This window comes from Nakaseomyces bracarensis, assembly GCF_045282275.1.
Source record: "Nakaseomyces bracarensis strain CBM3 chromosome Unknown Scaff13_0, whole genome shotgun sequence".
NCBI classification, from domain to species: domain Eukaryota; kingdom Fungi; phylum Ascomycota; class Saccharomycetes; order Saccharomycetales; family Saccharomycetaceae; genus Nakaseomyces; species Nakaseomyces bracarensis.
The window spans coordinates 1,867,364-1,886,973 of NW_027263959.1; the positions used below are offsets into that span (position 1 = coordinate 1,867,364).

The 19,610-nt window shown below is 36.1% G+C and overlaps 8 protein-coding genes across 8 annotated transcripts; 5 read left to right on the top strand and 3 right to left on the bottom strand.

The window, feature by feature from the left end:
* Nucleotides 1-115: 115 nt before the first annotated feature.
* Nucleotides 116-2,716, top strand: MSH5 (MutS family protein MSH5; the record flags this gene model as incomplete). The annotated part of the gene is made up of 1 exon (XM_071055020.1): nt 116-2,716. One exon carries the CDS (start codon nt 116-118, stop codon nt 2,714-2,716), a length of 2,601 nt encoding a protein of 866 aa, XP_070909713.1.
* Nucleotides 2,717-2,848: 132 nt separating this feature from the next.
* Nucleotides 2,849-4,633, bottom strand: SAS10 (rRNA-processing protein SAS10; the record flags this gene model as incomplete). Its single annotated transcript, XM_071055021.1, has 1 exon — nt 2,849-4,633. One exon carries the CDS (start codon nt 4,631-4,633, stop codon nt 2,849-2,851), a length of 1,785 nt encoding a protein of 594 aa, XP_070909714.1.
* A 421-nt stretch (nt 4,634-5,054) lies between these two features.
* Nucleotides 5,055-6,374, top strand: RPC53 (DNA-directed RNA polymerase III subunit C53; the record flags this gene model as incomplete). The annotated part of the gene is made up of 1 exon (XM_071055022.1): nt 5,055-6,374. One exon carries the CDS (start codon nt 5,055-5,057, stop codon nt 6,372-6,374), a length of 1,320 nt encoding a protein of 439 aa, XP_070909715.1.
* A 574-nt stretch (nt 6,375-6,948) lies between these two features.
* Nucleotides 6,949-9,708, top strand: ATG9 (autophagy protein ATG9; the record flags this gene model as incomplete). The annotated part of the gene is made up of 1 exon (XM_071055023.1): nt 6,949-9,708. One exon carries the CDS (start codon nt 6,949-6,951, stop codon nt 9,706-9,708), a length of 2,760 nt encoding a protein of 919 aa, XP_070909716.1.
* A 575-nt stretch (nt 9,709-10,283) lies between these two features.
* Nucleotides 10,284-11,621, top strand: RPN5 (proteasome regulatory particle lid subunit RPN5; the record flags this gene model as incomplete). The annotated part of the gene is made up of 1 exon (XM_071055024.1): nt 10,284-11,621. One exon carries the CDS (start codon nt 10,284-10,286, stop codon nt 11,619-11,621), a length of 1,338 nt encoding a protein of 445 aa, XP_070909717.1.
* Nucleotides 11,622-12,199: 578 nt separating this feature from the next.
* Nucleotides 12,200-13,630, top strand: LDB17 (Ldb17p; the record flags this gene model as incomplete). Its single annotated transcript, XM_071055025.1, has 1 exon — nt 12,200-13,630. The coding sequence occupies one exon, from the start codon at nt 12,200-12,202 to the stop codon at nt 13,628-13,630; it is 1,431 nt and encodes a 476-aa protein (XP_070909718.1).
* Nucleotides 13,631-13,864: 234 nt separating this feature from the next.
* Nucleotides 13,865-17,473, bottom strand: COP1 (coatomer subunit alpha; the record flags this gene model as incomplete). The annotated part of the gene is made up of 1 exon (XM_071055026.1): nt 13,865-17,473. One exon carries the CDS (start codon nt 17,471-17,473, stop codon nt 13,865-13,867), a length of 3,609 nt encoding a protein of 1,202 aa, XP_070909719.1.
* Nucleotides 17,474-18,026: 553 nt separating this feature from the next.
* RNJ42_04863 (uncharacterized protein) lies at nt 18,027-19,094 on the bottom strand (the record flags this gene model as incomplete). The annotated part of the gene is made up of 1 exon (XM_071055027.1): nt 18,027-19,094. One exon carries the CDS (start codon nt 19,092-19,094, stop codon nt 18,027-18,029), a length of 1,068 nt encoding a protein of 355 aa, XP_070909720.1.
* Nucleotides 19,095-19,610: the final 516 nt, after the last annotated feature.

The window sequence follows — 19,610 nt, forward strand, 5'->3', positions numbered from 1 at the left end:
TTTAAAGTGAAGAAGAGATTAGTAGGTTGTATATGCAAAAGTAAAGTATTGTTGTTGTTTTTTTCATATTTTGGATCTGAAAATAGAGAAAAGTGATACAGTATACAAGTCTAAAATGGCCGAAAATAATTCATGGTTGCTGGGTCTCCTTCCAGATGGGGAATATACCAAGTTTGAGAACGACAAGAAATTCGAGGTAGAAATTGAGAATGTTCATATTATTTGTTCCATAGACTATCTAAAAAATAAGTTTGGGTGCACTATAATTAATATCGATGATAGAAAAATATCAAGTCTCTCTGCTGATATAGACGTCAGTAAATCCGAACATATTTCATACGGGTCAAATTCGAAGGTTTCTTCAATTGCTTCTCTTACTAATGTCATTTCCATCCTTGAGTTGCTTATCATGGAGTATGAAATTGATACTATACTTTACACAACAAGAATTTCAGAAGAGGTTGACATATTAGTTAATTCTGTAAACAATAACTATGAAGTTAATGCATGCTTAATCAGTCAAAAATACCACAAAAGAGAGGAAAATATTTTATCTACGATTAACTGCCGTTTGAATAATAATGCTTTCAATAGTTATTTTTCTACAAAAATGTTTGATAATACCCTCTCAGTTGGTGCATTTTTATCAATTATTTCATGGTATGAGAAAAAGGCAAATTCAACATTAGTCAGGAATGGATTTGACAGATCTTTTGAAATATTTGAATACATTAACCTTCGTAATAGAATGCAAATGGATTCATCTTCATACTCTGCCTTACATATCTTCAAAGATAGTAGTTTAAGGTTGGAACAAAAATTTAATAACACCGCTATTTTAACAATAGAGGAGTTATTTTCTGGTGTTAAAACGACACTTGGTAAAAAGATACTAAAACATTGGCTTTTATGCCCAACAACCGATATATCCATTTTAAACATTAGGTATGATATCATTAGGGTTTTTTCTGAGGTAAAGTATCAAGAAGTTGCAAGAGATATAAAGAAGAATATGAAAATAATTCCAGATATACTAGTTTTATTCTCAAATCTGAATAGAAATATTTTGAATAACAGTAACTGGCGTTCACTTATATGTTTTATCGATAGTTGTATGAAATGTTTACCTTTCTTAGATATACTAGTATCCGGGGAGACTAATGGCGTCTATTTGAAACTGATCGACAATATTGATTTCTCATTTCTAAGAGAACTGTACTGTACATTGGAACACAACCTTGAACTAAGTTCATTATTGGTTGATGGAGTTATTGAAATAAAGGAAGGTATTTATGAAGAGTATGATAAATGTCAGCAGTTATATCAAAGGCTAGAAAATACACTAGTAGATAGTGTTAGTCAGGTGATCCAAAAACTAAGTTATGTTTCGTCTCCAAATTTAGATGCACTAGAATTACAGAATTTGGTAAATGCAATATATATACCAGAATTAGGGTTTTTGTTAATAATTGATAAGGAATTGGAAAAGATTGTCCAGGAGGAAGAATTGCTAGAAGATTGGCAGTTAGTATTTAAAAATGCTGAGGAAATATTTTATAAAACCCAGGATCTCATTGAGTTAGATCATATATATGGAGGAATTTTTGCACATATAACTTCCCTCAAAGTCGGAGTACTGCAAACAATTAAGGAAAATCTCAATTTTCATATTTCGAATTTGATTGCTATTGCAAATTGTTTTGCTGAATTGGAAGTTTTAACAGTTTTTGCGGATGTTTCCATGTCTAGAAATTATTGTAGACCCGAAGTTAACGACATTTCTTCTCTTATTAGATTGAAAAGTAGTAGACATCCACTTCAAGAAACACTTCGCTCTGAATTCATAGAAAATGATATTTTTATCGACGGCGGTTCCTTCGGGAATAATGATTGGTATAAAGATGGTTATCAACGAATAGCTGTATTGACGGGTCCTAATGGATCGGGAAAGACAGTATTCCTAGAGCAAATTGCATTAACAATTTACTTGGCCCAAATAGGTTGCTATGTTCCAGCAAAATCTGCACAGATCGGCATTGTAGATAAAATTCTAACTAAATTACATACAAAAGATTCTATCAATTCGATGCACAGTACATTCGAAACGGACAGTATTAGAGTATCAAGTATATTTTCTATGTGCACTGAAAGAAGCTTAGTGTTAATAGATGAATATGGGGTTGGAACGGACGTTATATCAGGTCCTGCATTATTAGGTTCCATCTTAGAAAGCAATTCAAAAAATAATTTCTGTCCTAGAATCATGTTATCAACGCATTTTAGTGAGTTATTTATTGGAAAAGATCTGCTAAGTAACATTGCTGGTGTAAAATATTTAAATAGCAAAGTATTATTTTCCAGAATGCAGGAAAGTCCAAGCCGATCTAATGAAGTAATGAACGTCACTTTTCTATACAAGATAAATGAAGGTTTATGTACAGATTCCCTAGGGATTTATTGCGCCAGAATTTGTGGCTTGGACAAGACAATTATAATGAAAGCAGAAGAAATTCAAAATAGATTTATTCAGGGAGATGATATCCAAGCATGTATAAGTTCTTTGTCAAATGAGCAGGAAGAACTTTTTGACCAGTATCAGTTAATCCTTAAGCATTTTCTTGCTTGGGATGTTCAATATGAAGAAAATTCCTCTAAAGAGAATTTGAAAACCATAATAAGTAAAATCTTATCAACAACTACCAATACCATATTTTGAAGGATACTTAATATACTCAAGTAAGAAAATAAAAAATGCCCATAATTAATTAATATACACAAAAACTAAGTACTTATAGAGATGTAAATTCAATCAGTATAAAATAGGAAGGAAATTAAGAGTAATTCAAAACTAACTCTTAAATTTAACAGATCTGGTTAGATTCTTCTTAATACCAGTCTTTTCACCCTCATATGCACCTGTTTGACCACCAGAATAAACTGCACGAACAGATTTCAATTTCTTCTGGGCCTTTTCGTACTTCTTTCTCTTCTTCACACGCGAGTTTCTGTTGTCTTTCTTTCTCTTTGGCGTCAAACCCTTATTCTTCAGGATTTGGTAGTTAATAGCACGCTTGCCATCATCGCCGACCTCTTCAGAAACTTCGTTTAACTTACCTTCTCTTGCAGCTATCAGAGCATCAAAATGTGCCTTCTTCCGCCCATCTTTCTTATCTCTCTTACCTTGGAGTATCTGTTTATAATATTCAGCAGATGATTTATCATTAAGATTCTTAGATATCTCTTGATCATCAGAACCGTAATCTTCGTTGTCCAAGTCAGCAGATTTAGGTGCGTGAAGACCTCTCTTTCTAGCTTCTTCTAATAATCTCTGCTGTCTCTCAAATAGTCTCTCTTTGTAAGGAATATCCTCATCACCTGTGAACTTTTCAGCCTTTTTCAGTTCTTGCTGATCAATCTTAGATGTATAGAAACGCAGAGACTTCTTTCTCTTACGCTTATCCTCAGCATCAATATCAGCTATCTTACCCTCGATAAAGTCGGCATTATCCTCGTATTCACTGCCATCAACTTCTTTTTCAGGCGTTTTAGAAGATTTAGCCTTCTTTTTAGATACACGGGATTGTTTGACGTACTCTTCGAAATCGTCAATGTCAACCTCGGATTCATCATCATCTTCTTCTTCTTCGTCACTACCTTCACTAGCTTCAGCATCATCTTTTTCAGAATTAGCATATTTTTCTACCAACGTTTCCGCATCAGAACCTTCGGATTCCGACATTTCTTCACTACCTGTTATCACATCGTCTACAGGTAGTTCATTAGCTTGTCTCCAGATTTCCTTCGAGGTTAATATAGCTTCCATTACAGAATGTTCTTTCATAGTAGTGAACTCTTCATTGTTATGAAGCTCGTGTAGGAAGATTGCAAAATAAGATGATAATGTACTGAGATAACTGGATAATGCAATAAGCTTCAGTTTGTTAACTTCAGAATCAGAGTTTTCTCTAAGCTCATTATGGACAGCTGTAAGAGATTTTAACTCCTTGGATAAAGGTATAAATTCAGGGAACATATTATTCAAATGCTGTTTCTTTTCGTTGTCATCCATATTTAGGATGGATTTGATCGATATTTCTGCCTCTGACTGCTTTGTAGAAGCCTTAAACTCCTTCATGTCAAATTCTTTAGCATCTTTACTCCACTCCTCTTCAACTACATCATCATAATAATCTTCCATATTAAGCTCCGCTAGATGCTTCTTTTGTTGACGAAGAGCTTCTTTCTCAATTTCTTTTGCTGTCTCAGCATCATCTAGATCATCTGCACCGTAGTATTCGTTTTTAGTAGCTCCCCAAGCATTCTCATTATCTAGCATACCTTCCTCATCCTCATATTCCTCATCTGGCATATCGGTTTCCAGTTTTCTACCAAAGACTTTACGGTAAGCTTCAGCACCATCCATTTCTTCATCTTCGTCCTCATCCTCATCTTCATCTTCAGACATGGCCATAACTTCCTCTTCCTCTTCATCCATCAAATCTTCCTCATCTGAACCGTTCCTTCGAGCCAACGTGGACTCACTTAACAAAACTTTCTCTCTCTTGTCAGCAAAGTCATCAACTTCATTCCTACCATAGGGATCATCGTCCTGCGCCCTACTTCCTTTAGCCATGCTTAGTAGTTGTTTTTAGGGCAGTTCTTATTGTAATTCTATTGCTGTTTATGACCAAGAGTAAAAAATCAACAGCACTCTTAACGTTTCGTCAAATATATAATGCTCATCGCAAAAATTTTTATAGCTAATCGCCATTTTTTTTTCTTCATAGGGCATCTCATCGCTAATAATTAAAAATTTTCACGAAAAATGTGCTTACTGCGGTCTTATCTAAGAGTGAAAAATTTATCACAAATCAAAAATTTCAAGTTTATAATGAAATTTATTCAAATTCAATAATTTTTTACTTAGTTAAATTGTTTGGAGGCCATAGTAATGTAATACAGTATCTATCAGTTGCACTAGTATACTGTGAAAGATATAAATATATTTTTTCTCTCCTTACTTTATAATTAAAATCCCTGTTAATAATCATAAAATGAGCGGGAGGTTACCATCATTGAAGGATACTGGTAGTAAACCATCCTTGAAGTTCAAACCTAAAGTTGTTGCTAGAAGGTCTAAGGAGGAAAGAGAAGCCTCTGTTCCTAAGGTTAAAATAGAGGAGAGTAATGAGCTAGACAAGAGGAAGAACCGTCCGAAGAAGGTACCAAATGCTGGTCAGAAGAAGAGAGTACCACGCTATCTGAACAACACACATGTGATCACTAGTGGTCCATTGGCTGCTGGTAACTTTGTGGCAGATAAAAATAGCATGATGAAAGCAAAGATTTTCGGTAATGCAATGGCTAAAGGTGAGGAAGGAACTACAACATTGATTCAGAAGGGTTTAGAGACAATTGACAATGCTCATGATGATTCCGACGAAGAGCTGGGTGAAAACAAAGAAACTTCTTCAGCGGCTGCTCGTGCTAAGAAATTTAACATGGGTAAAGAACTCACTTACAAAGAATTTATATCACATGAACAAGAAGTTCAGGATGTTGATGAAAATGATTCAAGCGAAGATAGTACTGATAATATGGAAATTGACGAAGCTAGAAGAATAGAACAACTCTTCCCAATCAGACCGCTGCGAGTGAAACACGAGGATACTGAGGCATTGAAAAAGGCAGTTCAGGATTCGATGTCTGGAAAAACCACAAGAGAACCAACACCTGGCCCTGTATTAATCAAAGAAGAACCTGGTTTAAATGAAGATCAGATGTTAAAACATGAGTTGATTAAGAAAGAAAACGAGTTAAAGGGTAAATTAGAAGAACTGAGATTAGGAGCTGAAGCTAACAATGATTTGACTGAATTGGAAATTGAAAAATTACAAATAGAGAACGATCACATCAAAATCTTGAAAAACATAGAGAGAATTAACAACAAACCAAATAAATTCATGATTTTCCAGCTACCTCCAAAACTGCCTGAATTCAAGGTTACACCAACTAAAAAAGAGGTTACTGATGAAATTACTGATGACAGTATGGATATCGACAATTCGGAGGTAAAAGAGGAGAAACAGAAACAAAAGAAAAAGTCCAGTGTTTCTGTCACACTAGAACCTGAGCTAACCGGTAACATAGGTAGCATTAGGGTGCATAGATCAGGAAGACTCAGTGTTAAAATTGGTGATGTCGTCATGGATATAAGTAAGGGTGCAGAAAGTAATTTTATGCAAGATATAATAAGATTCAATGATCACGAGAAAGAAAACATAAAGAGAGAAGATGACGAGGATGAAGAGCCTGCAACCATAGAATACTTAGGTTCTATTGTGGGTAGGTCTGTTATCCAGCCAAGTATCTAATGAGTGGTCTAATGGTATAGTTTGATATCCTCAATGTTTTCCTTTTTTTTTTTGGTTTTTTTTGGTAAAACTATATATATTATCTATCTAACAAAAAGAAAACCTATTGCATCTGGATTTAAATAATACTTACATAAACAAAATCGTTCATAAGCGTCACCATAGGAGTATTGATAAAATTGAATAAAAAATATGGCTTGGCACCTAATTGTTATAATTCAATTTTCTGACGGGCCAGCCGCCTTTTTAAGGGTAGCTTCTTGGTTTTTTTGTACCTGGACAGAACCCATCTGAAGATCTTCAAAATGACAACAGCTCTAATAAAAAGTTTAAAAATCACTAAGGTAGTATTAACATTTTACTTAGTTCAGAAACTCTAAAGTATCTCATTACCATATAAAGCACTGCGATCGTTGAATAGTTAAATATAGCGGAGTGTCGCTGAGATAATTTATTGTTGGAGTATTATAAATTAGGGAAAGTTCGTGAGTGCAAAACTGAGAAGAGGGATAAAGGGATTATAACATTAAACTGTAAAGATATTATAGAATCGAATCAATAAATTAAGAATAAAATGGAAGAGAGTGATAAAAATGGACGAAATACTTTTCTATCGCGAGTATTTGGTATGCAGTCTGATGAGGTATCTTCTATGCATACTCAAGGTCTTAGTACTATTCCTTTAGGAGATGAGGAGGAGGGAGATAGTATTCCAGATACTGATGATGACAATAGAGATGGTGTCAGGATATTAGAATCTGACCAAGGAAGTTCCAGTCAAGATAGTTCCAGTGAGGATTTTGATGAAGAAGAAAGCAATGATATATCACGACCTTTGATTAGTGATCCGGAGAGTATAGAACTTGATAGATTTAGCAGTGATCGAAACAAAGGACTTATTGAGTCATCTATACCTAAAATTGGGCAACCTTCAAGCGATGAGGAAGATGTTGACTTAAATAGTAGCGCGGAGATTGATTTGGAGCAAAACAACAATATCAAATTATTATACCACGATGATGATAAAACCCCCAAGGATAAAGCCGGTCTAAACCATTTGGGTAACTCAACTTTGCTGAAAAGGATTATGAGAGGAGAGTCAAGCTCAAGTTCACGGTATCCATCAAAAGATGCAGGAAGCAGCCACAAACAGGGAAATGATAAAGAGTTTTCTTCTGAAAATTACTCCAGTACATTTCTAAATACTGTAAAGGGAGAGGCACCACGTAAAAGATATAAATTAAGAAAACCGAATATATTAAATGCGCTATCTGTTGTAAATAATATGTCAGAGCGTCGCTATCAGACTTTGAATCCTAAGGAAAGAGCACTGTGGAAATGGGCTAATGTCGAAAATTTAGATATATTCCTCCAAGATGCTTATAACTATTATATGGGGAATGGTTACTATTGTATTATTATTCAAAAAGTTCTTAACATAGCAACACTAATTTTTGTTGTGTTCATATCAAGTTTTATGGGTTATTGTATCGATTATTCTCAATTACCAGAGAGTAGAAAATTCTCTGATATAAAAATAGAACATTGCTACGCCAATAATATTACTGGATTTACAAAGTTATTACTATACCTATTTTATGTATTTGTGGGGTTGAAAATTGTACAGTTAGGTTTTGATATCAAAAATATTAGAGAAATGTATGATTTTTACCACCATCTGTTAAATATATCAGATGATGAGTTACAAACTATACCATGGCAAAATATCATTCAACAACTAATGTATCTGAAAGATCAAAATGCATTGACAGCTAATGTTGTTGCAGTTAAAGCAAAGAATAAACTTAATGCTCACGGCGTTGCTAATCGGATTATGAGAAAGGAAAATTATTTGATTGCACTATATAACAATGATGTACTTGATCTAAGCCTACCGATTCCTTTTCTGAAGAGTTCTCCATTAACAAAAACATTGGAATGGAATATCAATCTCTGTGTTATGGGGTTTGTCTTCAATGATGCTGGCTTCATCAAGCAAGGTTTCCTTAAAGAATCACAGAGAACTTTCTTTATTAATGAATTGCAAAAAAGATTCATGCTAGCTGGGTTTTTAAACATTGTTCTATCACCTTTCCTGGTTTCTTATTTTGTGCTATTGTATTTTTTCAGATATTTCAATGAGTATAAAACCTCACCTGAAAGTATAGGTGCCAGACAATATACTCCGTTAGCCGAATGGAAATTTAGAGAGTATAATGAATTATACCATATTTTTAGACGAAGAATTGGGCTGAGTACCGAAATCGCTAATAGATACATTGATCAGTTTCCAAAGGAGAAAATGAATTTGGTATATAAGTTCATATCTTTCATTTCCGGTTCATTTGTAGCTATACTAGCTCTTTTAACTTTATGGGATCCTGAAAACTTCTTAAACTTTGAAATAACTAAGGATAAAACGGTTTTATTTTATATTACTATTTTGGGTGCTATATGGTCTGTGAGTCAAGGTTCTGTATCGAAAGAGTATCATGTGTTTGATCCAGAAGAAACATTAAGAGAATTAGCATCTTTCACACATTATCTGCCCGAATCCTGGAAGGATAGGTTTCACACTGAAGCAGTCAAATTAGAATTTTGTGATCTATATAATCTACAGATCACTATTCTGTTACGAGAGCTAGCTAGCTTAATTACTACTCCATTTATTCTGTGGTTTTCACTTCCGGATTCAGCAGGGAAGATCGTCGACTTTTTTAGAGAGACCTCGGTATATATTGATGGTTTGGGTTATGTGTGTAAGTTTGCTGTATACGATGGGGATCCCGATGCAGTTAAGAAACACTTCCAGAACGAAGATGCTACTAATAATGAAGAGAATCAAGTTCCTGATAAGGAATCAGACTCTGAGCCGGATGAAGCGGTTAAGAAAATGATGCAGTCCTATATGTATTTCCTTGATGATTATGAAAATGAAAGCAACATGTTAGGTAAATATCAAATTCCAGCGAAAAGAAGGGAAAGTTTCGATCAAGCTGAGCATCGAAGTTATGAGCACCAGAATACTGTTACTGATGGAGGAAGTGAAATTTTGGCTAATAAGTACTCGTGGAAAAAGCAGTTTAGACCTGGTCAAAAACCAGAACTTTTTAGAATTGGTCATCATGTCTTAGATGACAATCGCAACTACAATACTGACAATAAGAAACAAACTCTGGATGAATCCTTTTTACAAGCCCCTTCTATAAATGGATTCGATGGTAATGATGATAGAAGTAATAAAAATTTAGTGAATCAAACTGATCATTTGAAAGGGGGTGGTGTACTAGGTTTGGTAAAGGAATACTATAAACAATCCGATGTCGGTCGATAAAATATATAGGAAAGACATCGAAAAAAAAAGTAACTCTATGTCACACCTTACATTTTATCTATATTTATCCTAAAGGTATATAACTTTCTCCTGGACTAATATAATTATCGTTAAAAGCTTGTTTTTATTTGTTTTTTATTTTTTTTTTTTTTTTTTTGGAGGAGGAGGGAGGATCTCATAAATATATTATGTTTATCATTACATATCTCAGCTATAATGGAGTAATATATTTCCCTCCCTTTATAATGGATAGATTCAATAAATATTATAATAAATGAATGCCCCATTTACGTAAAATAAGAATTGATGAAGGCCTCAGCTTTAAACGCCTTCTATTGAAAGATATCACTACTAACGATATAATCGGTGGCGAACGGGACTCTCTTTACGGGAAGGGGAGAGGATAGGAATTTGTACATCTGCGTAAGCATAATTAAGGAAAGCATTCATAAGACGAGTCTTAATATTTGAGCTTAACTATTCTTGAACACTTTTCTATTACAAATTGTTGACTGTGGTTATAATTGAATATCAAACTAGACTAAATATATAGAAATAAAAGATTTGGGAGCAAAATGTCTAGGGACGCACCAATTAAGGCAGAGAAGGACTACTCTGAAATTTTGAAGGAAGAATTTCCTCTAGTTGATAACCTGGCAAAGACCGACGATGCTGCAGCATTAGACAAGCTGTTGCTTCTTGAAAAGAAAACAAGGCAAGCTGCTGATTTAGCATCGTCTAAAGAGGTTCTAGCAAAGATTGTGGACTTGCTAGTTAGTAAGAACAAATGGGAAGAATTAGACGAGCAATTGACACTTCTTTCGAAGAAGCATGGTCAACTTAAGCTATCTATTCAATATATGGTTCAAAGAACCATGAAATATTTGGATGAAGATAAGAACTTACCTTTAAAGACAAAAATCAGATCCATTGAAACTATAAGAACTGTGACCGAAAATAAGATTTTTGTTGAAGTGGAAAGAGCCAGAGTCACAAGAGAACTAGCTCATATTAAGAGAGCTGAGGGCGATGTTGAAAAGGCAGCTGATATACTATGTGAATTACAAGTTGAAACTTACGGTTCTATGGAGATGTCTGAAAAGATTGAATTTATTCTTGAACAAATGGAATTGAGTATCCTAAAGGGTGACTTTTCTCAAGCTACAGTTTTCTCTAGAAAAATTCTAAAGAAGACGTTCAAGAATGAGAAGTATGAATTGTTAAAGTTGGAATACTATCAACTATTAATCAAAATTGGTCTCCATAAGAGAGATTTCCTGGAAGTTGCCCAATATTTCCAAGAGATTTATGAAACTAAGTCTGTCAAGGAAGACGAAGAGAAATGGAAGGCTGCGCTGTCACATATGGTGTATTTCCTAATTCTATCTCCATATGGCAACTTACAAAATGATTTGATCCATAAAATACAGTTAGACAACAATTTGAAAAAGTTGGAGCAACAAGAATCATTGGTAAAGCTATTCACCACGAAAGAATTGATGAGATGGCCTATTGTCAAAAAAACGTACGAACCCATCCTAAACCAAGATACTGTAGCCTTCGGTGGAAATGAAAATAAGCATCATTGGGATGAATTAAAGAAGAGAGTCGTAGAGCACAATTTGAGAGTAATTTCTGAGTATTACTCAAGAATTACACTAGCTAGATTAAATGAACTACTGGATCTATCTGAATCGGAAACAGAGACTTTCATCAGTAACTTGGTTAACCAAGGTGTTATATATGCAAAGGTCAATAGACCAGCAAAGATAGTGAATTTCGAAAAACCATTAAATTCCTGTGAACTATTGAACGAATGGTCCGATAACGTGGACCAACTGTTGGACCATATTGAGACTATTGGTCATCTGATAACGAAGGAAGAAATTGTGCACGGTTTAAAAGCTAGGTAATTGTATATATAGTATTATACAGATATCAAGTAGTAAAAAGAATGTACAGCATACGAGGCAAATAACTCTTTTAAGCTTTTTTTTTGCTTATTATCAATTGAACTTGCTGTCGAGATTAGATCGCTAATTCATTTGAATAATTAATAGATAAAAATAAATAGTTTATTTATTTACTTGCTCAAACTAAATCGTCTACTAATTATCTAGCATCTAATCTGATTTATTTTTAGTCTTTCGGGGAAAGGCCATTTTCTCGATCTTCGGCCGGGGGGACCCTTTTAACTTAAGCAACCATATATATTTGCAAGACACTTTAATCAGTCATGAAAACATCAAACACTCTAAAGTGAGAATTATACATTTGTTTTAAAAGTCTATTAGCTCTCTTTTTTTTATTGGGAGGACTTTAGACTCTTGATAGTTTAATAACTTTGACGAAAATACGAACGCAATCCAAAGATCAGATACGTACTTTTGACTACGTATTGATAATTTATTCAACTATTATTGGTCTGATAGTATTGTTTATGGTCTCTAGAAGTAGGACCAAAGAAATTAATTTGTATGATTAGGTTTAAATGCTTCTCGAAAGACATTCTATGGGTAATCCAGTTAAGACTAAACATGCACAGATAGAATTTTGGGAATCGATGGAAGAGTCCCTTGTACTCCCTAAATCTCAATCTAAATCGGATAATGAGTTCAACGTTAACTCGAATTTGGTGAAGTATATTAAGTTATCTACTGATTGTTATAAGGAAGATATTAAGTCTGATCAAGATTTATTTAGGATGTCTTTATTATTTACTGAGTCCGAACTTTTTAAATCCAATAAAAACTTCTGCATTAGTAAGTTGCTATCATTATTGAACATTGACCTCTTGGAGATGAATATGAAGTTCATCATAGTATACATCCTTCTTTTTGAGTCTAAAAGAGATGTTAATTCGCTTGAGATTATGCTCCAGTATCAAGGATTTAATGTGTTTTACAATACATTATACACAGCTTTGGCTTATATCCAAAAATATGGTGCGGAACGTGGGGTTGCTGAGCATCAAATTACTAATCCAAAAACGGCAGAATGGACAGAAATAGATTTGAATATCTTGGAGGAGATGAAGCAGATTTCAACAGTGTTAATGGAACTGTTGTTTCTAGTCTTTAAATATGGTAAGTGTGGTGTTGAAAATGTTCAGATTATTGATGACTTTTTTACTTATTTCCTGATGAACTCTATTAGATCTGATACAACCGAAGATATGTTAAACAATGCTCAATTCAAATTGCTTTTGGCCTTGAATGAACAGTACATCTTATTCTCAAAGAAATATGAAATTGAAAATAAGGTTTTCAAATGCCTTTTGAACTCTTCGGTATCAAAGCGTTTTGTTGAGTTACTTTTATTAAAGTTTAACAGAGTTGTGGAGCCCTCGTTGCAGATTATGATGTGTAAACTGATATATCTTGTGGTGACAACAACGGAAAACAATGTTGCAATGAATTTCTTCTATCTAAATGATTTAAATGTTTTCATTGATGTTTTAATTAGAGAGCTTCAAAATGTTAATGAAAAGCAAGAATTTCTGAGAAATACATTTCTTAGAGTAATACTACCGTTATTGAAGAATACAGAAATTAGTGTTACACATTACAGAAAAGATGATTTAACCGATTTGTTTCTATATTTATCGAAATTGGAAAACATATGTGATAACTGTCACATTTCTGCTGAACATGAAACAACAGTCAGGTTAGCCAAAAGATGTTTAACAGATGTTGAGTGGATGGATACCGAGTTATATGATGGGAGCTCTGTAACTTCAAATGGACCTGAAAGTATACAATCTAGTCTATCCTCCACACCGACAAATACTACAGGGCCTCCTCCAATTGTCAGACCAAGACTAACAAAAGGGAGTGTTGAACTTTCTGCTGAATCGTTGACGAAAAGAAAGGAAAAGAGTAAACTGCCTCCTCCTCCCCCTCCTCCTGCTCGAAAAAGGTAACCTTATCAACGCACCAGGAAAACTCTAATGATGACTTTATGAACTTAGTAATTCATTCTAATTGATTTGAACTTTATAACAATTTAGACATTTATATACATATGTTGTAGAAGAAATAAAAATTCTATAACACTATTATTGATAAACGATAAGTAAATCTTTAAATTTATGTACTAATAATTAATTAATTTACAAATACATGATATGTAGTCTATGATAATCAGGGACAAATACTTATAATTTGATTCTTAGACCAGAAGCTGGAACACCAATTTGGGAAATCTTTGCAATTCTGTCTATCTTACCTTTTTGAGATGCATGGTATTTGGCACCAGTTAGAGGATCCTCAACAGATTGAGAGTCCCTGTAAATTGGGGTATGGGTAGCAGCACAAATTTCAAACTCAGCATATGGATCAAAATCGATTTCGACAGCGTCATGGGCAACAGAGTCACCTTTATCTTTAATCTTTTTTGCTTGATCAGCACGTGGACCAGATGATACAATCTTTAGATATTCGCCAGCAAAATAGGATGCTTGAACAAAGTTTTTATTCTTATAACTCTGAATCATGGCAACTTGTAAAGCGTTACTACGATGGGCAGGAGCCAATTTGATCTTTGTAAAGTATGCAGCTAGTTCCAGATTTCTCTTAACATTTTCAGCTGGAAGGGAACGACGTTCTAGTTCAATGGATAAACCAAGGATGTATTCCTTAGCAGTTTCTAAAGCTTTTTGTGCTAGAGTCTCTTGTTCTTCATCAGTAACTGCAAGGAAAAGAACTCTGTATATCACTTCTCTGAAGGTTTCAATTGCGTCTTCTAGCTTATTAGCCTTAAATAATTTGAAACCTTCGTTGATTTTAGCAGTTACCACTTCCATACCTGATGTTCTTGGCAAAGCTTCTTCAGGAATATCCGCTTCAGCATCCGATCTGATATAGCCTACAATTGGTGGGATCTCATTCGGTGTACCAGCCATATAAGTTCTAGATCCCTCATATAAGTCTAGGAAGTAGCTTCTTAGTGGTTCGAATTCAACAATACCAACTTGTTTGTTTAGTGCTTGTGCTGCAGCCTCAAACGCTCCTGAGGCTGCTAAGACAGAGGCTAATTTGGAGTTTTTAACCCATAGAGCAGACTCATTTTCATTGTCTAGAGATTCGTCAACATTTTGGTTGTCAGTGATAATTTCCTCATCGCCTACAATCTGTAAGTCATCGTCACCCAGGTCCCAAGCATCTTCATCATCAACGGCCAATTCCTCATCATCGAAAAATACTTCTTCATCACGGGCAGCAGCACTTTCTTCTTCCTCATCATTTGCAACTTCTTCAGTGCCAATATCTTCGATTTGTCCCAGAACAGCCTTTTCAAAGTAGGACAGCTCAGCTTCCTTCAATGGCCATGATTGTAAAGGATCAGCAACACAAGGCTCCTTAACATTTGTGGATGGGAAGAATTCATCAGGCAAGACCACATTTTCTTCTCCAACACCAGCTTCTGCTAAGTAATAGGAAGCGAGCTCCTCGTTCCCATTAGCCTTAGCAACAGCGTAAGCTAATGGGTTGGAACCAGAGGAAGAGAATAATTTAGCTCTGTTTTCAGTTGAGTTGCTGTAAAAGGAGTTCATTAAAACACTGGAAGTAGCTGCATGATTTTCAGCAATTTTCTCCATCTTAGCTAGTTTAGTATGGTCACCAGTGATTGTGTACAAGAAGGATAATTTATCAAAAGCGTTCTGAGTTTGGTAAACCATTTCCGTTAGAGATGTGTTACCTTGAAGTAGTGCTTCTTGACTTAGTTTATCCCAAGTTGCTTCGTTGTTTAATTTCTTGGCTTCTTCAGTAGCAACATCAAGATTACCATACTCCAAGGCCAAGTCAAATCTCGTTTGAGGATCTTGAACAAATTGGAGAGCAATCTCTGGATAGCCTGATTTTTGTAGATAAGAAATTATATTCTGACCAACCAGGTTAGAGTTTTTAATTATACGCATTACTTCGGGGAAGTTCTTGTTAACCAAAGCCTTCTTGAAACGGTATTCAGTTGGATCAATGCTTAATACTTCCATATCACCATCACGGTTTAGAGCGTAAACAAATTTTCCTTGAACCTTATGAATATATAAGGTCTTATCTAAGGTTTTGATAATACCGTGGTCACCGTTCAAGAGAGAGTATCTGATATGGTTTAATGTGGTGTAAACTAGAACGCCACTTTCATCCCACGCAGCACTCTTAATTCTAATAGTCTCATGCATTGAGTTTATTAGTTCCAAACGTTTGGTAACAATGGTGATAGTGTGCTTACTCATCATTGCAAGGTATTGACCATCATGTGACCAAGAAACGTACTTGACATTCTTAACATGCATTTGAGCAACCTTCTTACCTTGTTGAACATCGAATAACACAACTTCCTTTGGATGTAGCAATAAGACGGTACCTGGAGCAGCATAGACCATATCGTTAACTGGGTCATCCACACGGATGGTCTTAGTGATTTTGTTATCTAGTGAGCGGACCTCTATGGATTGGTTGGCTTTGTTATACACAGCAAACCTGTTACGTGCAACAAAGGTGGCACAGGAGCCAACATCCTCGATGACACTAGTTGGTTCAACAGCACCAGTTGGTTGTTTTGGTAAAACAACCAGTCCAAATTTGTCATTACCTTCGTTAATCAGGACAGAATGTTGAGAAGGATTGTATGAAATGCTGTGGAAAGCGTTCCATGTCTGACCTAATTTATTTAAAGTAACGTAAGGTAGAGAGGTAACTTTCTTACCATAGTCAAAGCTTTGTAATTGCTTCTCCTTGTTAACGAAAAACAATTGGTTTTGGTAAGTGGTGGCAGCAGGTCTCTCACGGTCCAATTTAAAGATCATAATACCGGAGTCGTGAGCTGCACCGAACAAACTCATGTTTGGATGAGATCTAATTAGCCAAAATCTGTCATTTTCTCTCTTGAATTGTTTGACAGGCGTTCTCTTATCAAGATCCCATATCCTTAGTGTCTTATCTTCAGCTACAGATAGGATCAAGTTTTGCTCGGGATGGAAAACGACACAGTCGACGTTGTTTGTGTGACCTCTACAAGTATCGACCTCCCAAGCCTTTGTAGAGCTCATTCTCCACAATTTAACTTGACGATCGTCACCACCAGTGACAATCAATGGAAGAGTTGGATGGAAAGAAGCCCAATTAACACCACGAGTATGGCCTTCAAGAATGAATTTAACCTTCCAGTCTCCAAAACCACCATCTAGCAAGTTTTGCTGTGCAGCCATTGATTCTTCAAAGGAGGTGACACCAGGGGCAGAGTGCTTTTTCCTTAGACCAGAGATATCCCAGACTCTGACGGTCTCATCAAGAGACGCAGAGACTACTAGATCCTCGGTAGGGTGGAATTGTGCGCACATAACGAAGTGGTTGTGTCCACTCAGACAGGACAACTCCTTACGGTTCTGCCAATTCCAAATTCTGACAGTCTGATCATCAGATGCAGAGATAACCCATGGCAACTCGTGGTGGAAGAAAACGGTACGAACGTAGTCCATGTGCCCATTAAGAGTGTACAAGCATCTGTTAGTGTCCAAAGACCAGATCTTAATACTGGCATCATCACCAGCAGAGACAAAGATAGGCTGAGTTGGATGAAAATCAACAGCACGAACTGGGCCCTCATGCCCTTCAAACCTGTGAAGCAAAGTACCCATCCTATAATCCCATAACTGAATTGTAGATGAAAACAAAGCAACTAACGCCCATGGCCTAGAAGGATGGAAGGCAATACCTTTCGCCCTGGTAGACTTCGATTCAAATTTCGTCAACAACTTCATATTGTTCTTTTTTTGCTGTTTTTATTCCAGTTCTAATCTCCTTCTTCTCACTTCTTATAAAATTATTTCAGAATAAGGGACAATCAAGTGTCTTTCTTCTCTAGTTTAGAATAGGATCACTCACAAAAATTTCCCTTTATTTTCTCTTTTTTTATATCTAATTTCAAAAACAAAAAGAGCCCTTGCTTATAAAAAGAAGGTAAAGAATTGAACACTTAGTTTATAGAAAGGGAAATTGCTATACCAATGGATCAATGGATAGTTTATATTCAAATAACGGTGTCCCCCTTCTAACTCGTCGACCAACTTTTTTTGTATTTTTAATCAAAAAAAAAAAAACACGTCCGCCTTCAAAATTTGGGCAAAGCTGTTATGGGACTAATCACGTTACATTTCGTATTAAGATATATCATAAGTCTATATTAATAACTATTACAATATTATAACTATATTTCAATTAATATACTATATTTCTAGTTGCTACAAGTGGATATATATGTAATATGGTATGCCTAGAGACAAAGGTTGGACATGGAGGAGTTTGAGGGCCGGATCAATCTGTTATGGAGCAAGTGGACTCGTCGAACTTCAACAAACCGTTTTGTTCCTTTAGCTTGTTTTGTATAATGGCTAAGATATTGTACAGAAATGTGAGGGTTGGTGTTTCTACGCCGTTCTGCTTGGCTATCTTCAGTGGGTTTCCTAGGATGACTTCGAGCTCCATGAGCTGTCCCTTCTGTACGTCGACGCACATCGAGGGTGTGAACATCCGCTTGGCGGAGATGTTCACGAAGAATTCGATGAACTTCTCCTCGATCACGATACCTTCAGAGGCAGCAATGTTGACGATGTCGTGCATGGCTGGCAAGAAAATTGCGTTCTTCGTGTTGTCCTCGTGGCCGAATTCGATGGTCCTGGGGACGTCCAGGCCGACAATAGCCGTTGTGGTGTTGATAGCAGCGTTGTACAGTAGCTTCTTCCAGCGCGAGTAGCGTACACGCTCGTCGAATTCAACGTGGTTCTTGTCACCAGCATCGTAGAGTACAGCAAACCTCTTTGCGCTCTCAACGGCACGTTTGTCTGAGGGGTCAAACGCACCTATGGACAAATTGTCCGTACCTACCTGTTTGATCTGCGCTTTGCCGACCTTCGTAGAGCCTACAATCTCCACACCAGATAACACCACGTAGTTGTTGTGCTCCTCGGGCTTCAATGTAGTGATAAGCTCCTTCTCGATATCGATACCGTTCTGGATAAGGACAATTGAGGTTAAGCGAGTAGGATCCAGTTTCTCGTTACTCTCTAGGAACGGCTGCGCCAGCACAGGCATAGTCGACGCACGGGGCCCATCCGGAATGTTCTTCGTCGTGATGACTACATAGTCAAAGAACTTACCACTGGAGGCAGCCTCCTGCACGTCACGGTACACCTGGTGAGGACGCCACCCGCTCAATGCACCGTAGTCACACGAGTCAATGGTATACCCATGCTCAACAACAGTATCGTAATCAGACCGCACCACCATCGAGACCTCACACTTACCGGCGTGGTACATCGACAACGAACTCACGACGCCGACCCCTCCAGCACCAACAATCACAACATTACAATCAGTCGACATTATATTTAGTAGATTTAGTTTATTGCTGTACCGATGTTCTAGATTCTGGCTTAAGGACGGTGGCTTCTTCTTAATATCAATCTTTGAAGTCAATCAACCTAAAAGGTCCATTAAAGGGTAAATGCTGCACTACGAAAAGTCAACACATGATTGTTTTTCTAACATCAATAAGGGATGTATTTACAATAGCATGCACTTTTGTTTGGGAAATGATTGGTCGAAATGTTTTGAATAAGTATGTTATGAGTGGTTACATGAATAGGATATGCGTGGTATGTGTAGCAGTATTGTTCAAAAGATGACTTGCTGAGACATACGCAAGGCGGGGATGCGGTAAGTGGCGGGGGGAAGAGATGGCCTGTAGTATACAATACACTGAGATATGTGTGTTGGTATTTTAAAAAGGTGCAGCTGCAGGATACTAGCTTCATTATATTGTTATTCAGCCTAGGGCCTTAATTAAAAGAATCATGCGTTTTATCACTATTGACGTATTTCGCCACGTAAAAGTTGAAA